Below are 20,570 nucleotides of genomic sequence, written 5' to 3' on the forward strand. Positions count from 1 at the left end.
ATGCGATCATTACCGTGACATTCGCGTGGAGAAATTACTGAGCATCTATGATTGAATGGCTGTACGCGGCCACTGACTGAATCGATGTTTTGACTCGTAATCTCTACATCGATGACTGTATAGTTGCAGGAAATGATCATACGGTCAGATATTGAAATTCCTTTATTTTTGATTGAACTCATTGAGGCTATCGGATCGGCACAAAATTAAAACCGCCGTAGAAAGTTAATCAACTGCTTGATGAATACCATAGATATCAGATCTCAGTCCGATACACTTTTACTTCAAGAAGGATCTGATCTTGGTTTATGATAATTCTTTCGTCACAGACAGATACATTAAATGGATAGATATTTCTAAATAGCATGTAATAAAAATGAACAATGTAACTATCTAATAGTACATGTAATAAAAATAAACAATGTAACTATCTACTAAACAGAATAGAGTTAAGTTAGTTAGTAGGCTACCGCTCCCCCCCTCCGCCCCTTGCTTCGACCACTTGCTTTTTTAAATTTAATGACATAGTACCAATAATAGTAGTAATAAAAACATGTAATGTTTTTGCATAAGTATATTCCTCCGTGATAAGGCGTTTGTGTGGTCACATGTGTATCTAGGACACTAGTTGGCTAATTCTACTTTACGTTATTTCTAATTTAATTAAAGAAAAATTAATGAAAGATGGTTTATCTCCTTTCGTTTCTTTGTTCGTTGTAATATCTTTTTTCATTGACATTCTATTTAGAACGTCATAAGTATGTATGATGATCATGGAAAACATGGAGGAATTTATTACTATTATTATTACCACATAATTATCCTATTTTAATCCAGTATTTCTCTGACTTCGACCTACCTACTTACTAAGCCACAAGTGTATTTATAAAATTAATATAACTTAAATAAAACAAGACTAATTAAGCTACAATACATTTCCGATAACTAATTCACTGGTTTATCGCTTCATAATAGGCCTAGCATGCTTCATCTTTGCAATGCTGTGATAAATAAAACTACGGCAGGTGGTTTCCGCAGGTGACGGCGACGATGCGAACAACTTGACCGCTTCGGTCACGCCCTTACTTTGTTTATATAATGAGGTCTTGTTGCTCACTAATTAAAATCTATGCCTTCTCTATCTATACCTTCACACGTCAATGAATTTAAAAGGTTATCGGAGTTACTTGCAATAAAATTGGCTATCTTACAATTTCTTATTTACCAGTGACTCTGAGACACTCGATCCACATTCTATCCGAATTGAATAATTGACAGCGAGGCACAAAAACTAGAGCAATTTTAGCCGGGACAAAAACTTAACGAAATTCTAATCGTTTCAGCCCGTATTTATTGGATCACTACGTACAATTTCACCGGAAACAGTTTTTGTGGCGATCACAGAGCATTAGGCGTGGCGTGGTTACAGTAAACTCTGACTGACATTCAAAAAACACAACAACACGCGCACGAAAAAATAAGATGCCATTCTTCGAACCGCTTCTGTTGTCGTAAAACTTGCGATAAAATAAATTGAGTGTGTGTAAAAAGTTTCCCGATAACGTCCCCTATTGAAGGTAACAAAGTTATTTTATTTGATTTTGTTTACCGTGAACTAGAAAAATTTAACGGGAGTCATCAACAATGTTTGAGGGTAACATACACAACTTTTATGGTTAATAATGGGCAGGGAAATGAGCATAGAATAGATGAGTATAGTTGGAAATGTTTACACACAATGTGGCCACGCGACAGGCGCTGTCGGGAGACTTCACGTGTCGCTGGTTGCCAGCAATGTGGACAATTTTCCAGTCAATCCAGGAGACTGTATAAACAAATGTCTACTGCCACTCCACAATGTTTGCATTTACATATAGGTATCATGATCCGTAGGAATTTATATAAAGCTCCGTAAACCCGCATAGTTAAATATGTTAGCGAACTTATATAATTAAATTTTTATATATTCATAAATAGATATTACTAACTAAGTGGCCTGTATATGTACACACATGTACACAATAAATTTTTAAAAATGCACATGAAAGTACATCCTTATGTAGGGATCAATTAAAATTGAAAAACATCGCTTAAAATATTTGTTTTAGGGAGGTATAAGGCAAAATGGAAAATATTACATGTCCATTACCAATCTATTTTATTTTATCGTATTATATCGTTTATACCATTTCACAAATTAAAATTTAAAATCGATTGAGTCTATCATCACTTTTACTGTTTGCAAGCGGCATCGATTGAACATGGAGCCTCAGTGAATACTTAAATACTGTATATTAAGAATAGAATATATTCAGAACTGTAATTCCCAGTACACTTAGCGAGAAGTAGAACTACTAATTTTCATCTCAATAGATTTATTCCAGCATGTGCAATTCCTCAATTATATTGGACATGTCTGTGTAATGATTCCCAAGACTAAAATAATGATTTATTTATCTATAGCGGCGGTTAGATCGGAACGTTCAGATATAATGGCGATAGCTGACGTGCGATTACTAGCGTCAAAGGAAGTCTGAGTTAGCTGGTATGCACGGGCGCGTGCCATCCGCGCTTTTTTGCTGACATTAGGAATAGCACAGTGCAGCGAGAATACAGAAATTCAGCGCTAAAGTTTTAAGTGGCAAACTAAAACTCTGTTACAGTTACTGTGACATGACTGCCACGCAAAGAATTACAAGTAGTCATTGTATGAATTAAGTGTTTATCCTCCTCTCTGATGTAAATTTTAGAGCTATTTTAATTTAATTTTACTCTTATATCCTGTCATAAATTTTACTTCTCTAAGGAACACCAACTCTGCCATGTCTTTTATTTCATCGATGAATACCTACTTGGCTTTAATTTACCTCATCTTGTGTTTGCTTTTTCTAACTTTCCAATAATGGCTATTGATTTAATAAACACTTTAATGTACCTAATTCATAAACCCTATAAATTTCAGCGACGACGACACGCTGGGTGGAAGATGTTATGAAATGAAGCTATATATCTGTTCTGTCATTATTTCCACGGCGCTATCCGCGGCGAATTCAATGATTTATGACGTCGAATCTTCCGCATGCTGCCTCACATCAGACAAAGGTGTGCGTGCACCAAAATCGATATCAACAGTAAATGGAAACCCGTTACGCAACACGAGCGGTAACGCACACGGGAACACCGCACCGTTTGCTCAATTGTGATGGACAGGTTGGCCATTAGTTATAAATGCAGATGATATTCACTTTCTTAGATATAGCACACTAAGTACTTACTTCATCTCACGTTGTTAAAATACCAGTCATGAAGAGGAATTCTCATAAGTATTTGACACAAGAAACATTGAAATAGTACCTAAACATTGAAATGTTAAAATTATACGAGTATGTTACTAAGAACTAAGTAATTATTAGTACAAGTAGATAACATACTTATCGTCACATAGAAATTAAATTGGAATTAACTCGGTAAATAAACGTACACTGAAAAAGCACGCACAGCTACAAATTATAACAAATACATATAAAAGTAAGCAGTTAAATTGTTTTAACCATATAATTTAACCTGTTAACAAATCGTAAATGACCACAGAAATGTGTACTTAATTTGCTCACATTAATTTTGTGGTATTTTTAATAACGTAGTTAACCACAGCTTTTAGCCTTATCTGTTAATCAGCGTGTGATTGTACCTAGCACTTACAACTAATTGTAACGGAAAGTAAATGTTTACAGGTCCGTACAATTTACGTAGCTATCAAAGCTCTAAAAATGTCTCCGTGGATTTTCACGTAAACCGCGTAAACTGTTTGTATAACGGATCATTCAATCTTCACACGGCCATCCACCACGGATGACCGCGCCTCGTTTCGACCAGACTAATCGTAATTTCAGAGTGCTAGGAAATAGGGCAAAAAAGCAGAGGCCGGAACAAGCAGGCAACTGGTACAGCGAAAATTTGAATAATGACGAATCTAGCGGATTGTTTTGTTCTTTCAACGCTACGATGGCTACGTCCGAAGACCAAGTCGCGCCCGCATCACCGCTCCACGCCACGCGGCCGCGCCGCGTTTATTCTTTCACACAATTTCCTTTACGGAAGGTTGCTGCCGCTGTCTAGTTTTAAAAATCAAAATAAGTTTTATTTGTGGCAACAAGCGTGACTTGTTGGCGTGCTTTTAGTAAATAATACATGTAATGACCAAATAATGCTTATGAATGTAGTTTTTACAAGTCTACCACATGTATTTACGGGTGCTTAAATGGTAAATAGGTAATAATAATGTATTTTAATTATCTACTTATAAGAATTGACGACCTCGGTGGCGCAGTGGTAAAGTGCTTGCCTCTGAGCCGAGAGGTCCTGGGTTCGATCCCCGGTCGGGTCATGACGGAAAATGATCTTTTTCTGATTGGCCTGGATCTTGGATGTTTATCTATATATATATTTGTTATAAAATATAGTATCGTTGAGTTAGTATCTCATAACACAAGTCTCGAACTTACTTTGGGGCTAGCTCAATCTGTGTGATTTGTCCTAATATATTTATATTTATATATTAGCACTACAAGAGCCCAGTGAGTGCTAGTCTAAGCTAGACCCACAAAATATGAGTAATAGATAAATACCAAAATTGTGGTAACAAAATAAACCTATATACTTACTGTGACTAGACAGGCACTTTCTAATGTGCCTAGATGAAATGTAGCTCTTAAACTATTCTGTGTAGAGCTACAGATACTTGTTATTTAGGAATTTGGGTCTAAGTACATATCAAGGTCCTCAACTGCATCATAAAACACATATACATTATCTACCTTTACAACTAAGTGCACATCATCATTTAACAATACTAATATCTCCTAGTTATTAGCATTGTTAAATGCGGAATAATAATTTAAATCTCTTTAAAGGTAATAACAAAAGTACAGTCGAATATAGATGTCAGAGACCCATATGATAGATACTCAGGTATTCTATGGCTTGAATTGAAGACGGTGCACAGTTTATCAAAATTGCTGATGGTACTTCAATCAGTCTGTTCGATACTAGGTAGAGGATATTCCTAGTATTCATTAGTAGGTAGGTACATTCCAAACTTGGCACCGGCAGCAACTCAAAACTTAAGTACGTACAATACATAATTGTCTAGGATAAACCTGCTTATTTATTTTATTTAACGGATTTGAATGTTGGAAATATTTAAGTTGGTAACTTGAACAATTTATCTGAAAAATAAAAATGACATTGAGAGCTAAGCCCCAGGGAGATCCGTAGTCCAATGTTTTTGAATCATGAATATCATAATTCTTTGGTCTAATTTCAATAAATTCATTTAAATGGGAATTTTGTACCGTTACCATTGGATTTTGAAGATTGCATGCTAAAGGCTTAAAGACCTTTGGCATATGACATAGGTACCGAAAAAAGTTCTTCACACCAGTCGAAAACAGCAATTAAGTAGTAAAATGTTACACTGTAGATAGTTTTTATTTTTCTCTAAGAAAGATAAATTGATAAATATGCGATGGTGGCGCTAATATGCCACTTCGTAGCGCCTTCAGGGGATGATACCCTTTTAATGTTTAAATACTTTGATGAACAGCCTTCGTGCGGAATAATATCGGATTAACAGGTCGTGCTATTGGTGTGAGAGGCGCCTCCTCGCTAATTGTGCCTCTATGTGGAGCATGCGGGACATAATACTACACCACGACAGGGCTGGCGCATAGTATGGCTTGTTGTATTCCGACTCTGATGTTTTCTTTTAACAATAAGCTAGTTTACTTTTCTGTGAGAAAATGGTTCCCATTTTTGGGACTTGAAAAGGCATCAGGGAAATTTATCGAACCGTCAGATCATCATTAGTGGCTCCGGTGAAAATGAAACGCTGATATGGCAGATACGCGGTGTGTGATTTTTTATTAGTATAAGTTTCATGACAACAATAAAAGCTTGTGTATATTGTGACTCAAGCTTTTATTCTTCTATTTTCAGAGAGATCTTATTGCATTCAATGTGTGACAAAAAATTCACGTCTGGAGCCGATTCCGGGTGCACTATTATTGGTTCCCGTTTATCATAATAATGCATTGTCATCCAAACTAAACGTGTGTACAAAATTTCAGCTTAATCGGTTGTAGCTTAGAATATGAAAAGGTTGAAGATATCTGCGTCAAACTTTAGTTGCAATATTCAACCTGAGATAGGGACATACATATACATACTTAATTGCAAGCTAAATAAACGTTTTTAAAATAGCGATAGCTAAAGCTGATGGAATAAAAAGATCTTCTAAAAATAAATCTTCCTCGGATTTTCATATTAAAAGTATTCATTTTGCTATTTGGAAAATGACCCTTTACTCTAAATCAAGATATAAAAAGAAAAGTAATAGGTATGCTACTTCATTTTCCACAGCCCTGGGTGAGTTTAACGCGACAACGCCGCCCCTTACTGCAGGCTTGGCAGCCGGCGGCGGCTACCTTCACAGGCGGCCACCATTCAACCTGCAACTGCACTGTGTTTACATCATTATGCATATGTGGGTTCGCTCCAAATGCGCGTCCTCGGTGTTCGCTCAACTCGCCAATCCCATCGTAATATAGATTCACGGCACATAGTCCGGTCTTTTGACCGGCTTGCTATATAATTTGCTGGTTTGACGTCGTCAAGAATGATATGCGTGGCAATGGTCTGACAACTAGGGATGATAGTATACTTACTACGTGACAGTCATTCTACTACGACACGAGAAACTTTTGGCCACCGCTCAATTCATGGCCACACCATATCACGCCGATTCATGCCAAAGTTACTGAGCTCGCTCCGTATCCGTGACCGTAGTATTTTATCATAAAATGCGAGTATATTATAATATAATAATATATTCCACTAACGAACCTGGTTCTGCGAAGTTTGTATCCTGTCCTAATTAACTGAATGCTATATAATTAACTTTATGAATGCGAAAGGGAGTTTGTTTATGAAGCTTTCACGCGCTGACTACTCGACCAAACATTATGGTAGATTGCTATTAGGCGTTAGTAGAGGTAAGATAACTAAGTGTCTTACTTATTGTAAATAGGCATTTTTAAAGGTATAATCGAAGCTGATACTCTGCTATCTTTAATTTTATCAAATGTATTATCTCAATCTCCTCCGTACTTCGGATAACCCGTTAAGAAGTTTGTCCCAGCCGTATTATATATTGGGCTTGCTTGCTTGGCTGAGCTACATGGCCCTTTTTCCTTATCCGTCTATATGGAAATCTCATGCTCCAATAGTGGGGACATTAAAATGGCTGTTATAAGTATATGCCAATTTTAAATGCTATTATCAGCTTGTGAAATTGTAATTGTAGCTTGTAAACCCATAATTAGAATGTCAGAATAATAAGAATGAATATCTAAAATATACCGGCAGAAATGTCGATACTAACACCTAAACCGTTTGGCAAATCATTTGGCGAAAAGAACAGGCCCTCATTTAAGGGAGGGCAGGAGGCTGTTGCCGTTGAGCTTCAAAAATGTCAAATTCTCAATGTATTTTTCCTAACAATTTTTTTTAGCACTTTACCCACCACATTGTTCAGTTGTGATAGATTCAAGTTGTGATACAATTATATCTAGTCATTAGACTAGATTTTGCCCGGGGCTTCGCTCCCGTGGGAATTTTGAGATAAAATATTGCCTATAGCAATCTTGGATAATGTACCTTTCTAATGGTGAAGAATTTTTGAAATCGATTCGATAGTTTCGGAGATTACCCACTTCAAACATACAAACTCACAAACCCTTATGTACCTCTTTATAATAATATTATAAATAATAAAGATAATAAAAATAGAGCTCCCGAATAATACTACTTCTTCCTAGGACTAGTAGGTATTTATTCCTATAGCGCGGAAAAAAAGGTAGGGAATTCTAATCTTTCATTGCACCATGGTTTTCAGACTTCTAAATACGGCCCTGGTCATGAATATAGAGAAGCGGCACGAAATGACTCCACACTTTGATAGAACAATACCGATTCGTGCAGCTGTACATCTAAGTACCTTTACCGATATAGTAATTATATCAAGTTTTGCCAAATTATTACCGTAAAATTGTGACCTCCTCTCTTTGCTGTGTCGCTACCTAACCTACTGTAAATAAGACAGTCAACCGTTAGAATTGACATAATTTTCACAGCAGATTGACTGTTGGTTACCACAGGTTGGTATCAATTTTTTTATTGCTATAAAAAAAGAGTTTATTTTTACGACGACTTAGCTATTTTGATCCAAAAGTATACCTATAGGAACGCTTTATCGTTTTTATTTGTAATGTGAAAAAATATTGAAATAGGTAGGTGCGATCAAGATACAAAACAATTTTGTTTACAACTGATTCCATATTCTAGTTTCTAATATTCACGGCCTAGGATGAGATGATAGGTAGGTACGTACTTATTTGTTGTTTACCATTAGTAGGTACAATGGAACTAATATTGAAATAAAATTGTATAAATGTGAAAAAAATATAAAGCATTTAATAATTGCCTACCTAATATATAGCTAGCCTGTGATGCAATTCATAATGCATTCAACATTTTCGGTATTTTCCTTAATTTATTTCCCAATAAACTCAAATAACATAAATAAGTGTTACATACGTTACGTACCTACAGTTACCTATAAGTAAGTAGTTACAATTAATACTTAAGTACCTCGGTATCTCATACAATTAAAATAGACCTAAAATAATAGCCTAAATTAGCCCTATTTCGTCTCAGATTTTCTTAAAGTACTTACTTAGGTATTCAACGTTAGCCTTTTGCTGTCTAAATAAAGCGTTTACGTGTCGCATTTTTAAATAGGTGTTTCTCGAGATGTATTTGCTCTGAAGAAAGATAAGTAGGATTTAAGGATTTTATTCGATAATTTAGCGGTTTATTAGTATTTCATACCAACGTATGATCTCAAAACTCAGCGCCAATTCCCACATGTTTAAATAACATTTAAAATGGTTTACACGGTAGGTAGTAGGCAATAAAGAAACTGTATATACAAAGTTTTAATTCAGTAGCCCGCCGACGTGACAGATAACCATCATTATACATAGCGATAAGGTCGTTAGAGTAAATAATGAGAAATACTTATTAACGACCTTATTATGTATTTACTTTAAAAAAACTTCGTCAAATAAGATTTGACATAGGTTTTTAATCAACTTATCATACCTACCTACGCACAGTATAACACGTAGATAGGTAGGTACCTACTCTTATAGGCAAGTTGTTTGGATAAGCAAGTATACCTACCTAAGTATAAATCTATAGCTGTACATTACCTACCTACCATTTATAAATGACGTTATGTAGGTAGTAGGTACATAATACTGGCTTTAGTATCTAACAATCTAACATCATATAAACATGTTATAAACCACTTATAAACATGAAGCCTGATAACATAACACTCTTTTTTAGGCGGTCGTGTAAATATTCTAGCTGGCAGCATTAACCAAAAGCATCAGACATGAAGGTTAAGACATGTTTATAAAAAGGCAACATTTAAAACTCCTAACAAATAAGGTAAAATAACAAAGATCACATAGGTACTGTATAATTATGTAAGTACAGACGTACCTTATTCTCTGGAATATATATTTTTTTATAATATTACAACACTGAGATATTTGACGTTGACATTTCTGATGTAGGTAGCGAATTGTGACAGTGACAGTGAAGGTGACAGCACAGTTTAACTTTCCTTGAGCAGAGGTAAACACGTATTCATATAAAAAGCACAATATGAATAAGTTTTGATTTATTTACAAAACCACCCTGTGATGAAATATGTGCCATAGGGTGTCCATAACTTTGAAACGGTTTACTTAACACATATAATCAACAATGATAGAAGGATACGGAGCAGTCACGCAGGCCCTTTTAGGGACACTGTTAACGTGGGGCCTTACTGCTGCTGGTGCCGGTTGCGTGTTCTTCATACGAGGGAAACACGTACGTACTGCATGTCATCCTGAACTTGGATATTAATTCATAAGTCACTTAATGTGATGTATTAAGTCCTATGTTTATAATTTTCAGAGAAAATTGCTTGATGTATCTCTTGGTTTTGCTGCGGGGGTTATGACAGCGGCCTCGTACTGGTCGCTACTCAAACCTGCCATAGAAATGTGTGAAGAATCAGAAATGTATGGCAGCTTTGCATTCCTACCAATAGCTGGAGGATTTTTGTTTGGAGCTATATTTGTTTTCGGAACGGACAAGTTCTTAGACTACTTAGGAATAAATTCTACAAATATGATGTTTGGTAAGTTTTCTTATATTATTAAAGTATAGTTTTATTCTTACTGGGAACTCTTCATTACTAATTGTAAGAGTTTATAGCCTGAGAATGAGTTATGTTTTTACATCACCATATATGTAACAATGGTATACATGCCATTGTGAATTGTGTAACATTAATAAATATTATACAAATCTACTATGTTATCAACAAACTAGCTTTATAAATATTGCAAATTAACTCTAGTTCTCAAACTATTGCTATACATATGTAATAGTTTTTTTTTCAATCCATTTGTAAAAAAATGTTTTATAGTACTTTATGAGTAACTGCAGTTTGTTCATTGGTTCATTGTACATTTCCTCATCATACCTGATGAGTACATATCGTTATTGAATTTTTTTGCTAAATTAATATTTCTTCTTCGCTAAAAGGTCATTATCAGATACCCAACATGCTTCATGCTTTCAAATATAATAAAATTAAATAAAAGCAATTTGTTTATTTCATTAATAAACAAATTGCTTTTATTGCAGTGGCAGCACAGACATAATAAGGCATAGGTTAATACTTGTTACACTATATCATGCATTTCAATGGAATAATAATTATTGCAGAACATTTGATGAATAGATATATAGATCCTATTTTATGTTCCTTTTGTGATTTATTTAATATCCAGAGAAAAGAATGCATCACAATAATACCTTGTGCTTTTTTAGATGTTTTATAGTTTACTGTTGTAGCTCTTTGTCTGTTATCTATTATAGAAAATAAATTGTAAAAGGAAATTCATTTCTAAATATGTAGATTACTAGGTACTGTTAATAATAAATTATTTTTTCTTAATTTGAATTTAAGAAATATAAATTAAATAACTTTGTAAAAGTATAAGGTCAGAAAGTTCACATTTTAATTAATGTCAATAAAAATGAAATCTAAACATGTGTCATTGAGACAAAGCAGATAGATAACTTTGTTAGTCTTTGTGGATGATTGTGCTATTCCTTTTGAAAGACGAGTTTTATTTTTTATGTCATAAAGTGGAAAAACATTTGACATGGTTGATGGCAAACAATGAATGCCTTCTATATTCAGGGTTATCTAGAATAGATTTATAGAATGTATGATAGTACATTCAATTCACAATAAATGGTCTTTGATTAGTTTCTTTTAGTATTCCTTTTCAACACAAGAGTTGTGTTTGCTAAATAGGTACCTACTAGTATCTAGTTTTAAATTATAAATATTTTTCATTTGTAATTTGGCAAAAAAGCAAAGGAAACGGTGGAAGTCTAATTCTGAGTGATGTATTCGTTTTTGAAGGATGTTTTTTGAACCCATTTATGATAAAATTTTACGCCATTGTCATTTGTTGTCTTTCACAAAGGACATTAATTGATTCACTTCCCATTGTATATTATTTCCTTATTTAATTAAAGATATTCCTACTAAGTGTTTAATTCATAAATCAACTTAATGCATGTACTCATATTGTAATAAGGTATGGAAAAGAATAACTATCTTTACTCAGTCTTATCAATGAACACATGACTACCAGATTGTAAAGCGGGTACAAGGCATCGCTTATCAGCGATGACAGTGAATGCCATTATATTTTATTATATAGGTTATGCAGCAAATGCTAATTGAAGCTACGACAAACAGACGCAATCAGTGCGCTCCATTGTATTTAGTATTTAGATATCAACAATATAATTATCATGCCCTTGAATTACTTTAAGATTAATTTAAAAAATTGCATGTATATAGGTATAATTTCATTATACCATTTCATTATACCATTTCATTATACTTTAGTATTATAATGTAATATTTTTTAAAATCTTTGATTGCGAGACAGGAAATTAAATAGCACAAATACCTGGTAAATAGACTACGCTCCCAGAATGTTGCTATCTGGCAGTCTGTACTTTTGCCCTTCATGTATTTATTTTGATCCATAGGTATCTATAGATCAAGACCCATTTTCCCACGTTATGGTTATGTAGTGTAGCACATAAATTATTAGCTACCAAATTGGACTTGTATAGTTTTTGGTCTATTAAAACAATAATGTTATGCATTTTACATATAAACCTGGCTAAGTGCGTGTAAGATTCTCTCTCACGCATTATGATGAAATTAAGAAAAAATATTTCGCCATAAAATTAATTCTCATAATGACACAACAACACAAAACAATTTATTTGTCATTATGAGTATTCTTGTTTTAAATAAAATCTAGTGATTTTATATTTGAACACACTAAACAACAATGTGAAAGTTTGAACTTCCGTTTATGTCACATGAACATAAAATTGATTTTAGATATGTTTATGTGATATAAACGGAAGCTTACGAATGTTGATCTTGTTTCTATGATTTGTGTTTTAATTCTTATCACATTCGCAATATACTTAGTTGTTGACAATCTTGAGCCACGAATGAACATTTGACGCGCAACTTGTCGCTCTATCTCACTCATTACCATTGATTCGAGTGAAATAGCACATCTTCGATCTCACTTATTGTAATGAAAAGGAAAGAACGATATGTTGCGCTTCAAATGTTTCCTAATGTATTCGTGGCTTTAGCCGACGAAATCTACTCGAATGTATCTATAATATGTTAGTCATGAACTATGAATGGTTAAACAGAATATATTTTTTTCATGGTATTATTGAAATGGTTTCATTTCAAGGAACGAAGAATGAAGGAACAAAGGAATGGTTATAATGGCATTTAAATAGTAATCATGTATATGTATCTATGACATTTAAAAAACATTTCCTATAATCATCATCAGTCTTCCATGACCCATTTCTAGGTGAGGCATCTTTCCGTCTACGCCAACGTTCTCTGTTAACCTTATCCAGTTATTGTCAGCATATCATCCTTTACGTCGTCGACTGATTATTTCCTAATGGATAACTGTTATGTTCCAGCTATAACTAAGAGCAAAGAATCAAAAGACAAGTTAGAAGATTTAGAAATGATGACGGCATTGAACAGGCGTCCTTCATCCAGCGTGGTGAACCTGGACGGTCCTCCGCCACCTGCAGACTTCGCTGACTGCATCACGAACCAACACACCGCGCAGAGGCGGCGAGGCCATCACCATTCACATCAGGAGTTAGTAAGTAACTGAGTTCTCCCTCTCTCTCATCTGATAGTTTTACCGACATCCTAAGTAATCAGACCAATAGCACGCACAGTCTCCTTGAAAACATCTAGCTAGTCACTTTTTGGGTTTGCCCCTTCTGCCTGTCATGCAAGTTAATATAGACACAACATTCCAAGATTTAAGTTCACACACCACATTGTCAATAAATACAGTTGGAGTAACCCGACCGCGCTCAGATTTCGACCGTCAGAGAGAAAGAAGAAGGATGACTATTCATGACATTAAGACGCCTTGTGCTCGTAGACTAGCGCCGCTTCACATTTTTTATCGATTTTTTAGCGAAAAATATTTTAACACTATGCCATAAAGAAACTTTTGTTTCATGAATGAAAGAAATATTTTAGCTTATGATAACAAAAATTCAGTCAAGAAATGATTGAACATAATTGTGTCCGAACTGAGAGTTTTCACCTTTATTGATTTTGCTTTCACAATTGATCAAGTGAATATTATGTACAAATTCAATATTTATAGCCATATTGTATGGACATCAACTAACGTGGAGTGGGTGCCTCGAATGTAAAAATAACAATATAGATTGACATTTACTAAGCTCTGATTTTACTGAAAACTGTATTTCGCCGAGTAAGGCTTGAATATATAAAATATTCTATTTTTTTTATTGTAGTTACAGATTCAGTTTAATCATTGCTAGTTCTCATCTTAACTAAATTATGAGAACTAGCAATGATTATCCATCTTAGCTCCATTAACAGCTATTTAATTAACATGAATGACGTCATATTTCAGAAGGCGGGTGAAAACGGCGAGGGCGACCGTCGAGACAGTCTCACGAAGTCGCTGGAAGCGCGGCAGTCGCAATGGAAGCGGATCATGCTTCTTGTAGTTGCCATCACAGTACACAACATTCCCGAGGGCTTAGCTGTTGGGGTCTCATTTGGAGCTGCCTCCTCGACTAAAAAGTCTTTTAACGCTGCCAGGTCAGTACATCGGTCTATCTACAGAAATCTGAAAATAGTTTATTTGAATAATATTTAAAATATTTAATTATATATAATAGTTTATTGAAATTATTAAGAAATATATAAATATAAACCAGTATAATTGAGAACAAAAGGGCATTAAAGCCATATTCAATCACTAGCGCCATCTAACGACGTTAAGGCTAATCTTGCAGTGTTAGCAATGTACGTCGATATCGCCAAGTTCGGTTAAGTGTTTGCCGATGCTATTTAGCCAGCTTTCTACACAACAAGCACCAATTCAAATGCTTGTAGCACTTATCTAATCGATGATAGCGCCACCTATTTATAAGTCATTGTAAAATTTCGTTCCAAATTATTAGCTTTATGGATATAGTGGTGCCATCTCAGCAAGTACTTCAGTTTTATTTAGTACATTTTAGAAATTCGTTTTTCCTGCAATGCCGACTTTACACTATCGGCAAACAGTTCGCCAAATTTTGCAGTTTCGACGTACATTACTAGATTTTCCCTACGGAAATTAAAATATCTCAAACGAACTAAGTAATTTACGTTGATTGGCGGCGGCATCTGTCTGAAATTGGCGATAGTGTTTAGCCGGGATTAGATGGCGGTAGTGATATTTAATTACTAAATACATTAAGATTTCTTTTCATGTAACATGTAGAACGTTTTATCATTTTTTTTTGTATTATCTAAAATTTGATATCTGTTGTAACGAAAAAATTTTGTTACCCTCGATTTTTGACACAGAAGAAAGAAATACCAAAATTGTGGGTTCTTTGCTGACTTAAGTATTATTTAATCGTTATTATTTTATCGTATAATTCTTATGAATGTTTAGATAGGACTAGCACATATGTGTCCGCCATTTTGTTACGTCAATGTTAGGAACGTGAGGCACCGTTGGTGCGGCGTCTGCGCAGGAATTTCATTGATAAGTAGCGGGTGCGAGTGGGATGTTGGCCCACCCGCCTCTATGTTATAGTCATAAGTTATTTGCTTCATAACTTGCAATTTTCCTATGAGAAATAACTTAAACTGGTTCACTTGCTACTAGTCGAAAACGGTCTTGGGACTTAGAAGGTTGTCTTTGTTTCGTTCCGGTTCCGGTTCGTTCCAAAAAAAAAATTAAAAAGTAGATTAAATAATTAAATTAATATTTAAATCGAATGCAATGATTTTATGAACTTATTACTATTATCGACATTGTAATAGAAATATTTTATTACTCAAGGTATTTTCTTGGTGGCAAAATTATTTGATTTAGAAATCTTTAAATATAGGTATAATTCATAGCTTACGACAATAATTTGATGAAATACGTATGAAATACATGTAGTCAACTGATACGATATCACTATCGTATCAGTTGACTACATAAATATTATCGTCATAAAGACATCATATTTATTTTTTGATATTTGATAGCTTACAATTGGTCGGTTTACTTTTTTTTTGGGAAAGTTATTGGATTTGCTTAGCACAAAACATTCCCATTTTCATTATAAAACTCATTTTACAAGTTAGTATTTGAAAAGTAATAATTTAAAACATTAGCCGGTGGCGAATCGTTGGAATTTTAATATTAGTATTTGTAACGGACTCTATTCACAGGACTGTGTTTGTGTCCAGGAATTTTTGTTTTCCTGCGTGCTTTGCTCTTCTGGACCTTGTAATTGTACAATTTGTTTTTTATTATCAACACTCGATCATAATCATAACATGTTTTTCAAAAAGTATACTTTTTGAAAATGTACTTTTTTATAGATACTATTAGAAAAAAAATGTAAGAATTAATAATCGTAAGCCTTTCTGGCATGCTATGCAAAATTTCTCAGATTAGGTACTTATTCATTTTTAAAATGCCGGAAATGGTTTTAAAAATGATGAACTCAGCAGAAGGTGGACAAAAGTGAGCTTGAGTTGCAAAACGAGCAGATCACCAACGACGTTTCATTTGTAGTTGCGGTGAGTCGAGCCAAATCGCATGGCGGACCGCGGGGGCATCGACCCCCGCGGCTCAGACGTTGCCGTCACCGCCGCCGCCGGTGAAACTATTTCACTGAAAAATCAACCTTGACGATTTGTCGCGTCGTTTATACCGATGCGTGGGTGCCTCACGAACATATTCATAACCGTTAAATATTGGCACCTCTCACTAATGTGCGCCGACGTCGCTATTCCAACTATTTTAGGCATGACGGTTCATTGGTAACTAATGAACATTTGGAATCCTAACGACTTTTAGGAAGCAATATCAATTTTGGTAAACATTTTCAAAACCAAATAGATGAGATTACATACTATAATATATTACTGACCGGTTATTAAGCTTGGGCAATATGAAGAATAGTATTAGAATTCGAGCGCCCCACAGTATTGAAGTATACCGTCGCGCTTCGATATTATAAACCTTCAAGCACGCCTCAAGCCTACTTACGATGCATTGCAGTCTCTGAGGATCAAAACTCAAGATGCACCGAAGAGTTATACAGCGCAGCTACGAAACATTATTGGTTAACTACAAAGCAAGAAATACAGACTGCATAATTAGCTGAAACAGGAATGTATCATTTGGTTTCTCCAACAAACCACAAAAATAACTTCCGACTTTCGACGATGATTATCATCTTCTGTAACACAAATATTCATGCTAGTTCCACACTTGTCTTTTTTTCTGTTAGTTAATAAATGTATATTTGTCTTTTTAAATGAGACTATAAGTCAGTACATAGGTGTCACGTTCATACCAAAAAAGGCGAGAGCCAAAGTCATTACGCTCATCGATATAGAATAGAATAGACATACTTGCGATGGTAAAAGATAAGGCTAGTAGTTAAGCGCATGAGATGAGCGCCGGCCGGGACGAGCTGAGATGGCCGGAGGACGGGGCGCGGGTGGCGCCCGCGCATAATGGGAGTCGGCGAACGCTTTGTACCACCGCTGTTATTATGCAGATTAACACCGCCGGGAATTTGTTCAAATATCGTAACAAGCCCTCCTCCGGGCGCCGCGCGCCGGCGCCGCTCGGCGCTCGCACTCCTGTAATTTAACGACCCGAGAATGTGTCGGCTTTGCCTCCTTCCACGGATTTTGGACTCGTTTTGTCGATTTTATGTTACACGCCTCCCGTCAAGAGGCGCCGTAACTCTCACAGAATCAGATTGTGCTTTATTTTCATTCCAGTTTTAATCAACACTTTGGTCCTGCGGATTATTATTTATGGAAAAATGCAAATCGACACAAAGTCCGTCAGTTTTAAGTTAGCGTTTAACATTGTTTGGTTGTTGATAAATTGACATCTTAGGTACATAATGCAATAGTGAATTGTTAAGTTTTTATTAGCCATATACTAGCTAGTTCTGAAAGTTTTCATCTACAGTTGAAAAAAAGTTGCGAAGTCGAATGCTCGCCTGGGGCGGCGCGGGTGCGGTGCGGGGGACGCGGGGCGAGCGTCCGGCCGCATTCCTGCTAAGCCTCCGACCCTTTGCTTTGCCGAAGTTGCTCCACCGAGCTTCTGCCGCTTTCCCTTCAGGATGCCATCTAAATAAATACCACAAAGCGAGCATAACTCTATATAACTTTAGAAATATTATTACAACAAAGATTATTTATCATTATTTGCTGTTTTGTATTTAAATCTATACAGACTATTTAAATCTTAGATTGATTTTTCGATTGAGTATTCCTACTGCATTGTTGGTGACTACCACTGCCATTGCCTTAATTTAGAGCTTAACTTATAGTTTTATTTGCCACATGTTATTAGATATAATATTATTGACATAGGGTGTTGTGAGGGATAATGACGTGTTGTATAAGGTAGGTGTTTGCACGTGGAAGTGATCGCCGAATGTGCGAGCAGGCGGGATTGACTCGCAACGTTGCACTTGTTTTTACGCACGCGCGGCGTGTGGTGCATGACCCCAATGGAATGTACCACGTGCACTAGCCTATGGAATGCGCAACTGTTTGCTTTTTCATTTTTTCCTCTATCGCCACCACAAACAATACCTTTTCATACCATTTCATAACGAATTCTGTCCTAACGCTATACTTTCTAAAAAGTTGCTCGCGTTTGAGTTTTTTTTTATTGTATTGTTTTGCTCAAATGTACATTACAAAGTATCTATTTGGCTTGCCATTTTAAAGAACTGCTCTTTTCTAAACTATGAAAAAGACATAGAAAATCAAAAGGGAATGAAAATAAAAGTAAATAATATTTCTTTTTCTCTTTTCTTAAGGCCGCCTTTACGCTATACGTGGATTTCAAATAGTTAATTTGCCTATCCCGAACAAAGCAAGAATAAAGTAATATGACGAATTAGTTTGCAGTCAGACAACTAAAATACAATTAAACATTGTAATCTACTTTTACAAATATCCCACATTACTGATGAGGTTTCAATCCATTCACATTTTCTACCATGTGTAATTTGAGTGAGATAGGATTCTATCTCACTCAAATTACCTAGTCATTTAAATTGTTACGGCAGTCCTATTATACAATTCGTCATAACTGAATCACGTAAAGCGGAATAAAAGCGCGACTGGTAGTTTCCGGGCCGGCGCAAACCCGAAATAGTTCAGTATACTGGCCGCGTCTCATAAAGTGACGGACGGAGGAAGTGAGGCCGGAAAACGCGTCCGGAAGATGAGCCCGCGCACTGCGCTCTAGATGCTCTTTTACGATTTCCTGTGCGCCGGCGCCGGCAAGCATGAGTTTAAAAACGGCTGTTTGTCCGCTACGATTGATTGCCGACCATTATTCTTTTGTGATAAAAATAATAGAAAAAAATATCTGAATCAATTAACCATTACAAATACTTCTATAGTATCAATCATTTCAGTCACGCCAATGGGTTTCGTTACTATAGGCGATTTTGGTTGAAATGTAAGCACCAAACTATCCCATGTAAAAAATACCCCATTGAATATTTCCAAGACCTACCACTATTTCGACAACGGAAAGACAGACTCTCCCATGTATAATAATGATATGCAAGTGTGGATATGGATATTAAATTACGGAAGATTTTCTCTCATTACCATTTGTCTCTTTGCTGTCCCTACGAATATTGTATTGTATGCATTTTATGGCAAGAAAATGTAAAAGCGCAAGCGCTTTCCAGTGTTTACGGAAACATTGCATAACAATGATTTTAATGGCTGTATCAATTACGATACAAAGTGGAACACGTCAGAAACGCATAATGCGTCATGCTGCTGGCGTGCACGTCATATATCGATATAATTGCTTGTTGAATCGATGTAACTTCTTTATATAAAACGACGATTCGAACAATTAAAAAATACGATATAGTTTTGTGATGCTATAAAGTTTACGTTAATATGATGTCTATAATAGATCCACATGGAAGATACACTTTTATTGACGTTGTTTGAAAAATAAATTGTGAATACCAATATACCCGACCAAAACTTTGTATTCCGAACCAGAACCATACTTGATGTAGTTTCCTGTGGAAATTACGACGGTCATAAACGACGACCTACTCATTCATTTTATATTGATGAATAATAAATATTTCATTCTTTAAAAATATAATTACAGTTATTTATGAATGAGACAAAAGAATATCAATATTTATAAAATGAATAATACTGTGTAAGAAACTAATGAATCACCGTATTTAGAGTACATTAGATAGCACCGGTTCCCATCATCTGCATGATTTTTCTGAGAATTTCATGAGCCACTTGCGTGATATTGTTGATGGCGATGCTGCCCTTGACACCTTCAGAATCTGTGATATGAATGGATGAGTAAATGATACACACAGTTGTGTAATTTATTGTTGCATGTAATCCTTATGCATGTGTTGTGCATGTACTAACAACAGCAAATTTACTGATTCTACAAGTGTCAAAGTATAATATCTTATTTTTAAAAATATTGCACAGTATTTAACGCCATATTCTTAGATTGCATTATATCCTACTAATATTATATGCAAAAGTTTGTGATGAGATATGTGTATATGTATATTTGTTACTTTACGTAATCTACTGGACTGATTGTTATGAAATTTGGTACTCGGGTAGAATATAACCTGGAATAATACATAGCGTACATCCCGAAAATCCTACGGGAACGAGCGCAGCTAGTAATTATATTTTT

General features: G+C 35.3%; 1 protein-coding gene across 1 annotated transcript in view; it reads left to right on the forward strand.

The window, feature by feature from the left end:
- Window positions 1-9,740: 9,740 nt before the first annotated feature.
- The window catches only part of Zip48C (Zinc/iron regulated transporter-related protein 48C), a 41,677-nt gene continuing 30,847 nt past the window's right edge, over window positions 9,741-20,570 (forward strand). The window contains exons 1-4 of the mRNA XM_053750360.2: window positions 9,741-10,005; window positions 10,093-10,318; window positions 13,243-13,433; window positions 14,232-14,422. Of these exons, the coding sequence (XP_053606335.1) occupies window positions 9,898-10,005; window positions 10,093-10,318; window positions 13,243-13,433; window positions 14,232-14,422 (716 nt within the window). The 5' untranslated portion in view covers window positions 9,741-9,897. The remainder of the gene's footprint in view (window positions 10,006-10,092; window positions 10,319-13,242; window positions 13,434-14,231; window positions 14,423-20,570) is intronic.

Source organism: Plodia interpunctella, chromosome 10 (assembly GCF_027563975.2).
Source record: "Plodia interpunctella isolate USDA-ARS_2022_Savannah chromosome 10, ilPloInte3.2, whole genome shotgun sequence".
In the NCBI taxonomy this organism is placed as follows: Eukaryota; Metazoa; Arthropoda; class Insecta; order Lepidoptera; family Pyralidae; genus Plodia; species Plodia interpunctella.